General features: G+C 38.4%; 1 protein-coding gene across 3 annotated transcripts in view; it reads left to right on the top strand.

Annotated features, from left to right (window-relative positions):
• NALCN (sodium leak channel, non-selective) overlaps positions 1–13381 on the top strand; it is a gene marked incomplete at both ends in the record, with an annotated part of 234296 nt that overhangs the window by 32263 nt on the left and 188652 nt on the right. For all 3 annotated transcript variants that reach the window (XM_081326644.1, XM_081326643.1, XM_081326642.1), the window contains one exon: positions 12766–12849. In XM_081326644.1, the coding sequence (XP_081182770.1) occupies positions 12766–12849 (84 nt within the window). The remainder of the gene's footprint in view (positions 1–12765; positions 12850–13381) is intronic.

Raw genomic sequence — 13381 nt, 5'->3', positions numbered from 1 at the left:
ATGCAGCCAGATTCAAAGAAAAAGAAATGGGGCAACTTCAAGTAATGATATAAGCAATCTTTATACATATAGGTTTATACCAGACTTATTGATATAGAGATGACATGTCAAAATTATTGGCCAGCACTGTTTTCTGGATGCAAAAACTAAACCACGATTTACCAATAGAAATTAACACAGTAATCACACAGATTAATCAGCATGTCAGACTTTTTCCTCTGCAGGCAAGTATTAAATTTGAAATCCTTGGCCTGCTTTTATCATGCCCTGTCAATCCTGTTTTCACTCTTGATCACACAACATTGACTTCAACCAATGAGCATGGTTTTAAATTGTCATTTGCTCTATCACAATATCAGTAGTCTTCAGTCAAGACTATTCTACTAAATTTGCAACGTATGCTAAATCTATAACATTTTACCAAACATAAGGAGCTGTGGTGGCAAGTGGTTAGAATGCAGTATTACAGGCTAATTCAGCTCACTGCCAGGAGTTCAATCCTCACCGGCTAAAGGTTGGCTCAGCCTTCCATCCTTCTGAAGTTGGTAAACTGAGGCCCAGACTTTTGGGGGCAATATGCTGACTGTAAACCGCTTAGAGAGGTCTATAAAGCACTATGAAGCTGCATATAAGTCTAAGTGCTATTGCTATTACCTTGCAAATGAGTTCAAGTGACCTGTTGTGACTACAAACAGTGGTATGTTTGGGGAATACTGAGTGGGGTGGGCATACCCCCACTCCTTTGGCCAATTAGTCAACCTCCATTGCCACCATTTCTCCCCCAGCAGTTTTTTAGCACAATGTTTGCAGAGTTCCTTCTCTAACTCTTAACTTCCCACCATCCCTATTTTTGGAGAAAGATTATTTCCAGGCTATTTGGAGAAAAACAGGGATATATCTAACAATATCTGCATTGGCACTAGTCAATTTTGTACTAATGGAGATCCTTGCCTTTAGATAAAGCATCCCTTGGACTGTCCTGGAAATAATGAGGGATCTTGATCTAGTTTTTTGTTGTTTATTTGCCAGTTTCCCCTTTTGATCAACCTCACCATCTTCCACTGCCCAGCAGCTAGTCAGTTTCAGTTATACTCTATAGGATTTAGCTGGCTGCCCAGTGACCTGTTGTGTTCTCATTGACCTGTTGTGTTTCACATTCCTTTGAACTTGTGAGATGGTAAAATGGGTTTGGGAGGAAGGATAAACCAACTACCTACAGAAGCCCACACAGAAATTGTAGAATTATGCAATAATATCTGGGTCATTCATTATACCTGCTTTGTTCCAGTGGTGGATGTCTTCTCCACTGGCTGGTGATGTTTGCTTTGCCTGTAAGAACTGATGCACTTGCAGATCAGGACAGGGGTCAGTCAAAATAATAATTGGCTTCAAGGCAATAAATGCGTCAAATTTGCTACACACCAAGGAAGGAAATGATAGCATAGAAGGGAAATGGCCAGATCACTCCCTTTCAATGAGTGAACAACCACTGATTGCTGACAGATATGGAATCATAAATAAACTCACGAGAAGCCAGAGAGAGAACTTGCCTGAAGAATGCAGAGTTTTTTTTAAAAAAAAAGTAAGGTAAGAAAACATCCTATAGATGGCAGCTGGAAATCATTGTGTTTGAAGTATCGTGGGCCTGTTCTATTGTAGTACCTTCTAGCTTAATAGAAAATATATTTATTGATGTTACACAAATTTTATTTAATTTCTCTGTAACCAGAATGGCTGGAAGAAGCACACTTTACTTTTAAAAAAATCCTGACATTTACTTAGACAGACAGAACCTTATTTTGGTTATTGACCAATAAAAATACAATTAATAAAACGAACATAAAACTATCCCCTAACAGCAAGAACTATTAGCAATCATTTGTGGGGGAAGCTTATACATAATGTAGCAAAAGAACCCTGACAGACTTGAACACTGTGTTCTATCTAACAAAATTCAATAGTAAAAAAAGTAAAGTTCTACATGTAGAACATGTAGCTGCCAAAAAAGCTAACCGAGTCCTAGGCTGCATTAAGAGAGGTATAGAATCAAGATCATGTGAAGTGTTAATAGCACTTTATAATGCCTTGGTAACACCACACTTGGAATATTGCATCCAGTTTTGGTCACCACAATATTAAAAAAATGTTTAGACTCTAGAAAGAGTGCACAGAAGAGCAACCAAAATAATTAGGGGACTGGAGGCTAAAACATATGAAGAACAGTTGTAGGAATTGGATATGTCTAGTCTAGTGAAAAGAAGGATTAGGGGTGACATGATGGCAGTATTCCAATATCTAAGGGGCTGCCACAAAGACGAGGCTGCCACAAAGATGAGGGGGCAAAACTATTTTTCAGAGCACCCAAAGGCAGGACAAGAAGCAATGGATGGAAACTAATCAAGGAGAGAAGCAACCTAGAACTAAGGAGAAATTAATCAATGGAACAATGTGCCTCTAGAAATTGTGAATGCTCCAACACTGGAAGTTTTAAAGAAGAGATCGGACAACCATTTGTCTAATTTGCAGGAAACAGTAAGAATATTAAACCAATTTCAAGACATTATTCCATGCCCTATGCTGAATGATCAGATGACTTTCTCGGTTTGGTTTAGAGTAGTCTGAATCCAGCTTTGAAGCTTAATGCTATATTTGTACTATATAACTCTAACTTGTGTAACCAATCATTAAGATTTTTGGGTCATTATAATGTGTGAACTGGCCAGGCTATTTCAGAGCCATTAACTATAGTTTACTTGTTTTGATGAAATATCAAGCTACAGTCATTGAAACTTCTGCTTGCACAAAAGGAAAAATGAAGCATTTCTATCTCAACTTATTAAAGAAGACATGACAATCTAATCACTGTCTATATGAAATTGCTTTGGTTTGTTTCTTATTTATCATGTTAGTTACGGAAAGGATTGCCAAACTAAGCCAAAGCCAATAAAAGGGGTCCCAGCATGATGTGTGAACCTGCCATTTTCTTAATCAACTTGTCCATGGATTCATCGATATTAACTAGACAATTAAAAGCTTTAAAGAGTCTTATAATATTAAACCAAATCCATAATTGAAGCTGTTCTATTATCTGGTTATATAGTGAGTCATCTGGTTTTGACATTGTAGTTGTTGGCCTACTTCCCGGTAATGGAAGAATGTTCCCAGGAGGAAAAACAAGCCATCAATATCTGGGTATTTTTTTTCTCCATCCTCCTGCTAACAAAGTGTCAGATATTGAATAAGTTAATAGAACATAACTCTATTTAAAACGTTTCTAAAGAATAATGCTATGAAATTACAAAGAAAGATTTTTCCCAAAGCTCTCCACATAACTATTGCTAAGCACATTGATTTGTGCTTTAGATTGTAAGCCGCCCTGAGTCTTCGGAGAAGGGCGGGATATAAATGGGATTTAAAAAAAAAATAACAGAAAGAATATGGTAGCTCTGGAGCCACAGTTTCATCATTTTCTCCTTATCAATATTCAGAGTATGTGTAACAAATATACATATGGGAGGGATGTAACATCATGACAAGCTGTAAGTATTCATGTATATAAATAAATGCACAGATGCTCACTTCAGAAATTTCAATTAATGTGCCTAGATCAGGAAGTGAACATGCGCCTTAGTCTCCTGCTCATTGTATCTGTTGCCTATTCAGCATCAGTGGAATGAACTAAAGGCTGCATCTTTCAGTACATCTAAGAAATGAGACACACTGCTTATCAGATGCACTGTTTATTGCACAGAATTAGATTAATTGGGATCATCAGGTTTCAGTAGCAGGACAGAGACAGGATTATCATTATCCATACTGCAGAGGTCCAGAACACTAGAAGATGAGGTTCTGTACCTTTTGCTGACATGTAGTGCTGCTCTGAATAGAATATGCCATTTATTGTGAATAGAACATTCATATTTAAATGATGGGTTTCTGAACCATAATCTCTCTGGTGTTTATGCTGAGGCAATCAGGATATTTAAACATAAGTTTGCCTTTCACAACAGATGCTACAGTGTATATATTTTGTCATTTCAAACTATTAAATGTCATTTTCTGCAAATTATTTTTATGTGATCTCCAACAAACCAACATTTCTGCACAAGTAATATACCAGTGTTAGAGAGGGGGTGGCATGGGAATACATTCTCATGTATTGTATACAAGAAAATAACTCCAAATAGATAGCTGCTGTTTACAATTCTTCCTTATCCCATTGTAGAATAATTATCTATAATCTAAATGCCAATAATATCAGCAATGCACTGTTGCAAATCCTGTCTATACTTATACTACCATTCTGTTGCCTTTACTCATGCGTGAAGAGTTCATGTTCTTGATGTTTGATAGACTACAATTATTGATGATATACCGTAGCTAAAAAGCATTTGGATGAAATGAAATGAATTTTTATCAGACTTGGGAGGAAATATGTTAGCAGACAAAACAAAAAAAAATCAACATTAGAGATCCCAGAAAATGATGTTCAATGGTTCTTAGTATAAAGTCCTGTATCTATAAATATATTGCTGAAGGGTTTGATTTGATGGCAATGCATATGAAGGATCTAACTGCCTATTGAACATGAACATCAAACTAAAAATACCAGTGCAATTTTGATATACATTAACTGAAGCACTGCATCTGGAATATAGCAAGTAATCATTCTATTATATCCTACTCTGGATAGACCATACTTTGTGTTTTGTACCCAGATTGGGGCATCCACGCATTTTAAAAAGATCAAGGAAAAGCTGGAGCAATGTTAGAGGAGTTGTTAACCAGAGGGTGGGGCTCTGGAAAGAAAACATACAAGAAAAGGTTAAAAATGTTAGGTTCATTTTGTTTGCATATAAGAAACTAAGGAGGGACCTTATAGTGGCTAATAATACTGTTTATAAAGACTTTGTTATTTAAGAAGGGGCAGCCAGCCCCTTTAAAGAGAGCTACTTTAGAGACTTTTCACTTAGAGAACCAGTTTGGCTTAGTGGTTAATTCACCGGACTAGAAATCTGGAGATTATGAGCTTGAGTTCCATCTTAGCCATGAAAGCCAGTTTGGCGCCTTTGGGATAATCATTCGCTCACAGCCCACAATGTCTGGCTCAGGTGACAAGCCAGTGGGTCAATTCCTGTCACAACCAATGGAATGGAAAAAAGATGATCCTGCACTTGCAGGAAGATGCTAGAAAGACCAAAGGGGTGGGGTGTGGGGTAGTTTTGTTCTTAGTTAAAACAAAGAGTCCCCTTCATGGATTACTGCCTTGTCATGGCGAAGGGGCTTGCGTAATTCAATGAAACTACTGTATGAGCTATGCCGTGCAGGGCCACCCAAGACGGACAGGTCATAGCAGAGAGTTCTGACAAAACGTGATCCACTGGAGAAGGAAATGGCAACCCACTCCAGTATCTTTGCCATGAAAACCCCATGGACAGTACCAAAAGGCAAAACAATATGATGCTGGAAGATGAGCCCCTCAGGTCGGAAGGCGTCCAATATGCTACTGAGGAAGAGCAGAGGGCTAGTACTAGTAGCACCAGAAAGAATGAAGCGACTGGGCCAAAGCCGAAAGGACGCTCAGCTGTGGATATGTCTGGTGGTCAAAGGAAAATCCAATGCTGTAAAGATTTTTTCTCCATAGGAACCTGGAATGTAAGATCCATGAATCAAGGCAAGCTGGACATGGTCAAACAAGAGATGACAAGACTGAACATCGACATCTTAGGTATCAGTGAACTAAAATGGACAGGAATGGGTGAATTTAATTCAGATGACCATCAGGTATACTACTGCGGGCAAGAATCCCTCAGAAGAAATGGAAATAGTCAATAAAAGAGTAGGAAAAGCAATACTGGGATACAATCCTCAAAATGACAGAATGATCTCAGTTCGAATCCAAGGCAAACCATTCACTATCACAGTAGTCCAGGTCTATGCCCCAACCACTAGTGCTGAAGAGGATGAAATTGACTGGTTCTATGAAACCCTACAGCACCTTATAGAACTAACACCAAAAAATAATGTCCTTATCATCATGGGGCATTGGAATGCTAAAGCAGGAAGCCAAAAGATAACTGGAATAACAGGCAAGTTTGGCCTTGGAGTACAAAATGAAGTAGGGCACAGGCTGATAGAATTTTGTCAAGAGAATACAATGGTCATAGCAAATACTCTTTTCCAACAACCCAAGAGACGGCTCTATACATGGACATCACCAGACGGTCAACACAGAAATCAGATTGACTATGTGCTCTGCAGCCAAAGATGGAGAAGCTCTATACAGTCAGTAAAAACAAGACCAGGAGCTGACTGTGGCTCAGACCATGAGCTTCTCGTTGCAAAGTTTAGGCTTAAACTGAAGAAAGTAGGGAAAAGCACTAGGCCAGTCAGGTATGAATTAAATCATATCCCTGTTGAATATACAGTAGAGGTGACAAATAGATTTAAGGAATTAGATCTGATAGACAGGGTGCCTGAAGAACTATGGACAGAGGTTCGCAACATTGTACAAGAGGTAGCAACCAAAACCATCCCAAAGAAAAAGAAATGCAAGAAAGCAAAATGGCTGTCTGAGGAAGCTTTGCAAATAGCTGAGGAAAGGAGGGAAGCGAAAGGCAAGGGAGAAAAAGAAAGATATGCCCAATTGAATGCAGAATTCCAGAGAATAGCTAGAAGAGATAAGAATGCCTTCTTAAATGAACAGTGCAAAGAAATAGAAGAAAACAATAGAATAGGGAGGACCAGAGATCTTTTCAAGAAAATTGGAGAGATGAAGGGAACGTTTAATGCAAAAATGGGCATGATAAAGGACCAAAATGGCAGGGACCTAACAGAGGCAGAAGAGATTAAGAAGAGATGGCAAAATTACACAGAAGAACTATACAAGAACGAGCTTAACATCCCTGATAACCACGATGAGGTGGTCACTGACCTCGAGCCAGACATCCTAGAATGTGAAGTGAGGAAAGCTGAGCAACAAGAAAGCCAGTGGAGGTGACAGTATTCCAGCTGAGCTATTCAAAATCTTAAAAGACGATGCAGTAAAAGTGCTACACTCAATTTGCCAGCAAATTTGGAAAACTCAACAGTGGCCTCAGGATTGGAAAAGATCAGTTTATATTCCAATTCCAAAGAAAGGCAGTGCCAAAGAATGTTCAAACTATCGCACCATTGCACTCATTTCTCATGCTAGTAAAGTTATGCTTAAAATCCTACAAGCTAGACTCCAGCAGTATGTGGATCGAGAACTACCAGAAGCACAGGCAGGATTTCAAAGAGGAAGAGGAACTAGAGATCAAATTGCCAACATACGCTGGATCATGGAGAAAGCTAGAGAGTTCCAGAAAAACATCTACTTCTGCTTCATTGACTATGCTAAAGCCTTTGATTGTGTGGATCATAACAAACTCTGGCAAGTCCTTAAAGAGATGGGAGTACCAGACTATCTTATTTGTCTCTTGCGAAACCTATATGCGGGCCAAGAAGCAACAGTGAGAACTGGACACGGAACCACTGATTGGTTCAAAATTGGGAAAGGAGTCCGGCAAGGCTGTATACTGTCGCCTTGCCTATTTAACTTATATGCAGAGCACATCATGAGAAAGGCAGGGCTAGATGAATCAAAAGTTGGAATTAAGATTGCTGGAAGAAATATCAACAACCTAAGATATGCAGATGATACCACTCTAATGGCAGAAAGTGAAGCGGAACTGAAGAGTCGCTTGTTGCGAGTGAAGAAGGAGAGTGCAAAAGTTGGGTTGAAACTAAACATTAAGAAAACCAAGATCATGGCATCCGGCCCTCTCAATTCCTGGCAAATAGATGGGGAAGAAATGGAGGTAGTGACAGATTTTATTTTCCTGGGCTCCAAGATCACTGCAGATGGGGACTGTAGCCAAGAAATTAAAAGACGCTTGCTCCTGGGGAGGAAAGCCATGGCAAATCTAGACAGCACACTAAAAAGCAGAGACATCACCCTGTCAACAAAAGTGCGTATAGTCAAGGCTATGGTCTTCCCAGTTGCAATGTATGGCAGTGAAAGTTGGACCATAAGAAAGGCTGAGCGCCAAAGAATTGAGGCCTTTGAACTCTGGTGCTGGAGAAGACTCCTGCAAGTCCCTTGGACTGCAAGGCGATCAAACCGGTCAGTCCTAGAGGAGATCAACCCTGACTGCTCTTTACAAGGCCAGATCCTGAAGCTAAAACTCATATACTTTGGCCACCTAATGAGAAGGAAGGACTCACTGGAGAAGAGCCTAATGCTGGGAAAGATTGAGGGCAAGAGAAGAAGGGGACGACAGAGAATGAGGTGGCTGGATGGAGTTACTGAAGCAGTAGGCGTGAGCTTAAATGGACTCCAGAAGATGGTAGAGGACAGGAAAGCCTGGAGGAACGTTGTCCATAGGGTCGTGATGGGTTGGACACAACTTCGCAACTAACAACAACAACAAAAACAAAGGGTAGAGTAAGAAACAAAAGAATGAAGTTAAACGAGTTTTAGAATAAACGTTAGGAAACATTTCCTGTTGATGAGAGTTGTTAAGCAATAAATCATCCTACCAATGGATAATAGAAAAATGGTAGGAGATTAATGGGGGCAAATGATGATCCTTTTATTATAACATATAAATCATGCAAGTTATATGCTTGTGTTCAGCATAGTAATGAAAATTTATAATTGTATCATTGGGACAATGGCAAAATGATAACAGATTAACAATGTTAAATTGGAGCATATCATCCACATAATCTTATACTTTGCTCTACCTATGCCAATTTCCTTAATGTTTTTAAAAAAATATAATTTCATAACCCTATATTTATAGAAACAAATTAAATACAAAAACTGGGCTTTCTTGATGTTTATTATAACACATACTTTAAGAAGAAAACATGCTATTGTTAATCACTTATGAAGTAGGAATAGAATAAAATATGTCTATCCAGAATATGAAAGTTGGAGGGAGTCAAAATGTATTTATTTATATCCTACCTTTATTACTTTTACAAATAATTTAAGATGGCAAACAAATCCAACATACCGTCAGCCTTCTATTTTCCCTATAGCAGCAACCCTGTGAGGTTAGTTGGGCTGAAAGAGAGTGACTGGCCCAAAGTCACCCACCAGCTGGCTTTCATGACAAAGCAGGACTTGAACTCATGGTCATCCACTTTCTAACCTGGAGGCTTAACCATTTCAGAAACATCCAAAAAACCTTATCAAAAGCCTTTCCTGCATCCAATTATATTATGGTTGCTGGTTTTTATTAAACAACTACAACAACTACCTCTGAATAGTCTTATATAAATCCAGCCTGCGTTGAATATACAATAACTGAAAGAAAAAATAATAATTTATTGGCAGGGATAGCATTCCTATTGATGTGTGATATAGAACTATAATTAGGATTTGTAATAGGATCTGTGTCTTCCTTGGGAAACATTAAGTCACATTCATACAACAGGATGTGATTGATCTATGGATCTATTAGAACTTCAGCATAAATTCCAGGAAAATAGAGGGTAAGAGCCCAGTATTTATTTTGTCAATCAATTGGTCCTTAGCAGATGCCAAACTCCTTAGTATTTCACAAGTTATAAGGGAATTGCTATAAGTGATAACTTTAGAAACATGACCAGAAAAAAGGGATGTGCTATATCAGACAGACACACATCAAAATAAAAAAGTGATAAAATTGTATTCTCAACAATAGTCAAAGCATATTGCAAACATCCCTGCACACATTAATAAGGTGCTGTCATCATTGTTATTATGCAAAGCTAAGTGTGACGAGGTTGAAGAATAAATCACAGCTACAAAAGAGAACACTATTTCTTTTCCTTATAGCATTTGAGAGCAATAATGGAACAAACTGCATGATTAGGAATTACCGGATTGGAAGGCAGAACAGTAGCAGAATATAGAATATTTTCAGCCTTCTGAAGAAATTTCAGCCCTAAAACCCTAGAGAAGTGAGAGATTTTTCTGCTGTGGCCAGATCATCTTCAATGTGTCAGATGTTATAACAAGTATGGCAAGAAATCTGGAGAAATACTAAAGATCCCTCTGGTGAATCATAATTTTCAGTACACAAAACTCTATGTCTTGCACTTCTCTAGCATCATCACTTGGAAAGAACAATATAGCTCTTAATTTTCTTCCCACTTAAGCGCTGTATTTTCTCAGTTGATTTGATCAGTGGCTGAAGTTTATCATCTATATCAGGGGTGTAAAACTGCCAGCCCACGGGCCGGATGCATCATAGCAAAACTCTGCCCACCCCATTGCCGGCAATGGCAAAAAAGTCACGATATTTTTATTTATTTATTTTTATTTTAATTCTATTTATATCCCGCCCTTCTCCGAAGACTCAGGGCGGCTTACAATCTTAGCATATGTGATGACTCAGGGCACAGCACAGAGGCGAAACAGTCAACTGGCAGTTCAAACCGCCCTTTTATTTGCTCCAATTTTCCCCAAATGCTCCAACGTTTCCGGCAAGCCGCAGAACAAAGTAAGACACACACACCTTCAGCAGCCTTTGGCTGCAAGTAGTTTCACAAGTTTTTAACTCTTCAGGCAGAGAAAGTGTGTGTATGGAACAAGCCGTCCTCCTTCAGGTTTCGACTCACACACAGGTTAGAAGAGTAATTTACTCAAGGCCATGTAGATAACAAGGAAAGAAACATACATCCAAAATCTAACAAGTCTGTGGAAATACAAGCTTGCCTGAGCAGTTTCGGAAGAGAAGCCAAAATTCAATCCAAGGTCTTTGAACACTAAATCAAGTTTGTCAGCCAGTCCAATGGTCAGAGTTTCAGAGTTTCCAAACAGAAATCACAACACAGAACAAGAGATTAGAGAGTTGTTTCCAAGATCAGCTCTCCCCACAGCATCTCCTTAAGTCTCAGTCTCCAGGTGTGCCTTGTGGAGAGGGGTGGGGCATTCTCCTCCCAAGTAGTTGAGCCTGTTGTTCCATCCTTCTCTCCACTCTCCATGCTCTAGGATCAGGATCACCTGAGCTCTGTCTCTCATGTTCATCCTGTCCCAATCCTGAAAGGCCCTGGCTTGCCTCAGCCTGCTCTTCCCCACATTCCTCTGAAGCCACAGACACACCTCTCTCGACCTCCATCGGCTCCAGTTCCAGCTCATTTTCCTCAGAAAATTCAGGCTCCAACATGACACCATACGTCACAACACATCACGTGATGTTGTGAGCTTGACACCCCTGATCTATACAAAAAGGAAAGGCTGTAATAGGATGGGCCTTAGTATCTAACATATTTTTTAAAAAAAACTGACAGAACCTGTTCATGTATTAAGGCTTCCATAAGAAAGCAGACTGATATTCTTGTCTTGAAATTCTAGAAATTGGAGCATTGAGACTCTGAGTTAAAGAATATTACTTAGGCCTGTGTAGCCTTCAATAATTCTGTTGTGGCCACATTTGTGTACTTCTTGTGATCTCTCATATGACATCAGTAATACCTAAACTCATGCTCCCATGCTAACAGAATGATGAATAATTTTTATGTCCATACACATCTCTGTGATTATGATGATAATGTCTTTCTCAGTAATTTCACAGCAGTTGTCACTTTGGGGAGAAGAAAGCAACTGAGGTTTTGATTTTGTTTTTTTGACAACAACAAGCCATCTTAGGTTTCTATCTCCAATACAGGTAACAGTAATTAGATATTAGGATAATAATGCTGCTGGAGATTACTCTTTACCTGTCTCTAGCATCCTCTTGAATATAAATCTGCAAAATGTAATACTGTACAGAAATAATTCTTGACTGCTTGAATTAAATACAGTTATATGCTAAAAAGCTTGGGCTGAATTTATATATCCTTATTTAAAGCAAATATAGACATTAGTATAATAATTATGCATGTTATAACTTTACTCATTTTAATGATATGTGGAGCAATGTATGAATAAGTTCTTAGCTTAAAGGTACATTCAAAGACCTTCCTAAGAAAGATAATTCCATAGCGTATCATTTTTCAGTTTGCAACAGCTGCAAATCATTAGAGCCTTTTCTTGGTCAGCAAAAAAATGAAAGGATCAAGTTGCATCTGCAAACAGTGCTCATAGCTAATACATCACTGATGTCCCAGGTTCAACCTAAAAGTTAACAAGTCAAGAAAAAAAATGCTTAAAAATATCCACAAATAGTAAAATCAGTTACTATATAAAAGCAATTTGTATGTTGGGTTACATTTGGGAAAAACAGTCTTCCTGTGTTTAGTTTATCTAATTCACTTCTCCTATTCCAGATGCATTGCTTACAAACTTAAGCTATTCACTGTAGTACAGAAATAAAAGAGATGCTTTTAAATACTTGGCACTGACATTTGTGCCAAATAGTTGCATGGTGTTTTCAGCAGCTGTCAGACTAAAGCATCTATGAGGTCAATGGAGGATGTTTTCTAAGTTGCACATTATAAGCGAAGGATTCTTCTAAGACACTAAACCTATTTCACTCTTTTGAGGATATTTATTTGTATGTAAATATAAACATTTATTTATTGCAGCATTCCCTAATTTAGCATGGCCCTCTTGAGCCATTGAGTTAATAATTGCTGCACACCTGAATATATCATTTTGGAGAAAGTTATTGTTTTGAATCAGCACCTATTGCCATAAATCTCAAAAAAAACATTGTTTTTAACCCTGCCTGATCACTTTTGTTTAATTATGATTATAAAATAACACAATGAAAACACAATATGATCCGCTTTAATTTTTTTCCGTAGGGGGATAGCTCCTATGTGAAGGACCGCTGGTGTGTATTTGATGGATTCATGGTATTTTGTCTGTGGGTGTCCTTAGTTTTACAGGTAATTCTATTTCATTATAATAAGGGCATCTCTGCCCAAGTACTGAGTATTGAGTTTAATTTAAAAATCCTCTGATTGGCTCTCCTCCTTAAGCAGACTCAAGAAGTGTCTGAAACTTGTAATTGAATGCCACAGAGTATACCTAACAGGATCCATTTTATTTTTCCTGTTATTATTAAACTTGTATGCTGCCTGACTCCCAATGTCTCTGAGAGGTTCACAACAATCCAAACAAAGAAATTGCATTAAATCCAATTAAAAAGGAGAAGAAAAAAAGATGACAAAAATGACAAAAAATACAGACCAAATGGAATGAAGTTAGGAGTCGTCATCTCCCACATTAGGTCTTCAACCACTCTTCTGGACAAGAAAAGAGTGGAGGATGTTCAGAGCTCAGAGGGAACCTACAGTATTTCTACAGGGCAGGTACTCCTAATAGAAAGCACACTTCCGGAGTCCTGATAGATGACATTGCTTAATCAAAGGAAAGCAGAGTTCACCAATCCTTTAAGATTAAATCATCTGGGCTTAT

The sequence above is a fragment of the Vipera berus genome (genome assembly GCF_964194415.1).
Source record: "Vipera berus genome assembly, chromosome: 4".
Taxonomy (NCBI): Eukaryota; Metazoa; Chordata; class Lepidosauria; order Squamata; family Viperidae; genus Vipera; species Vipera berus.
This window is presented reverse-complemented; position numbering and strand designations above follow the sequence as displayed.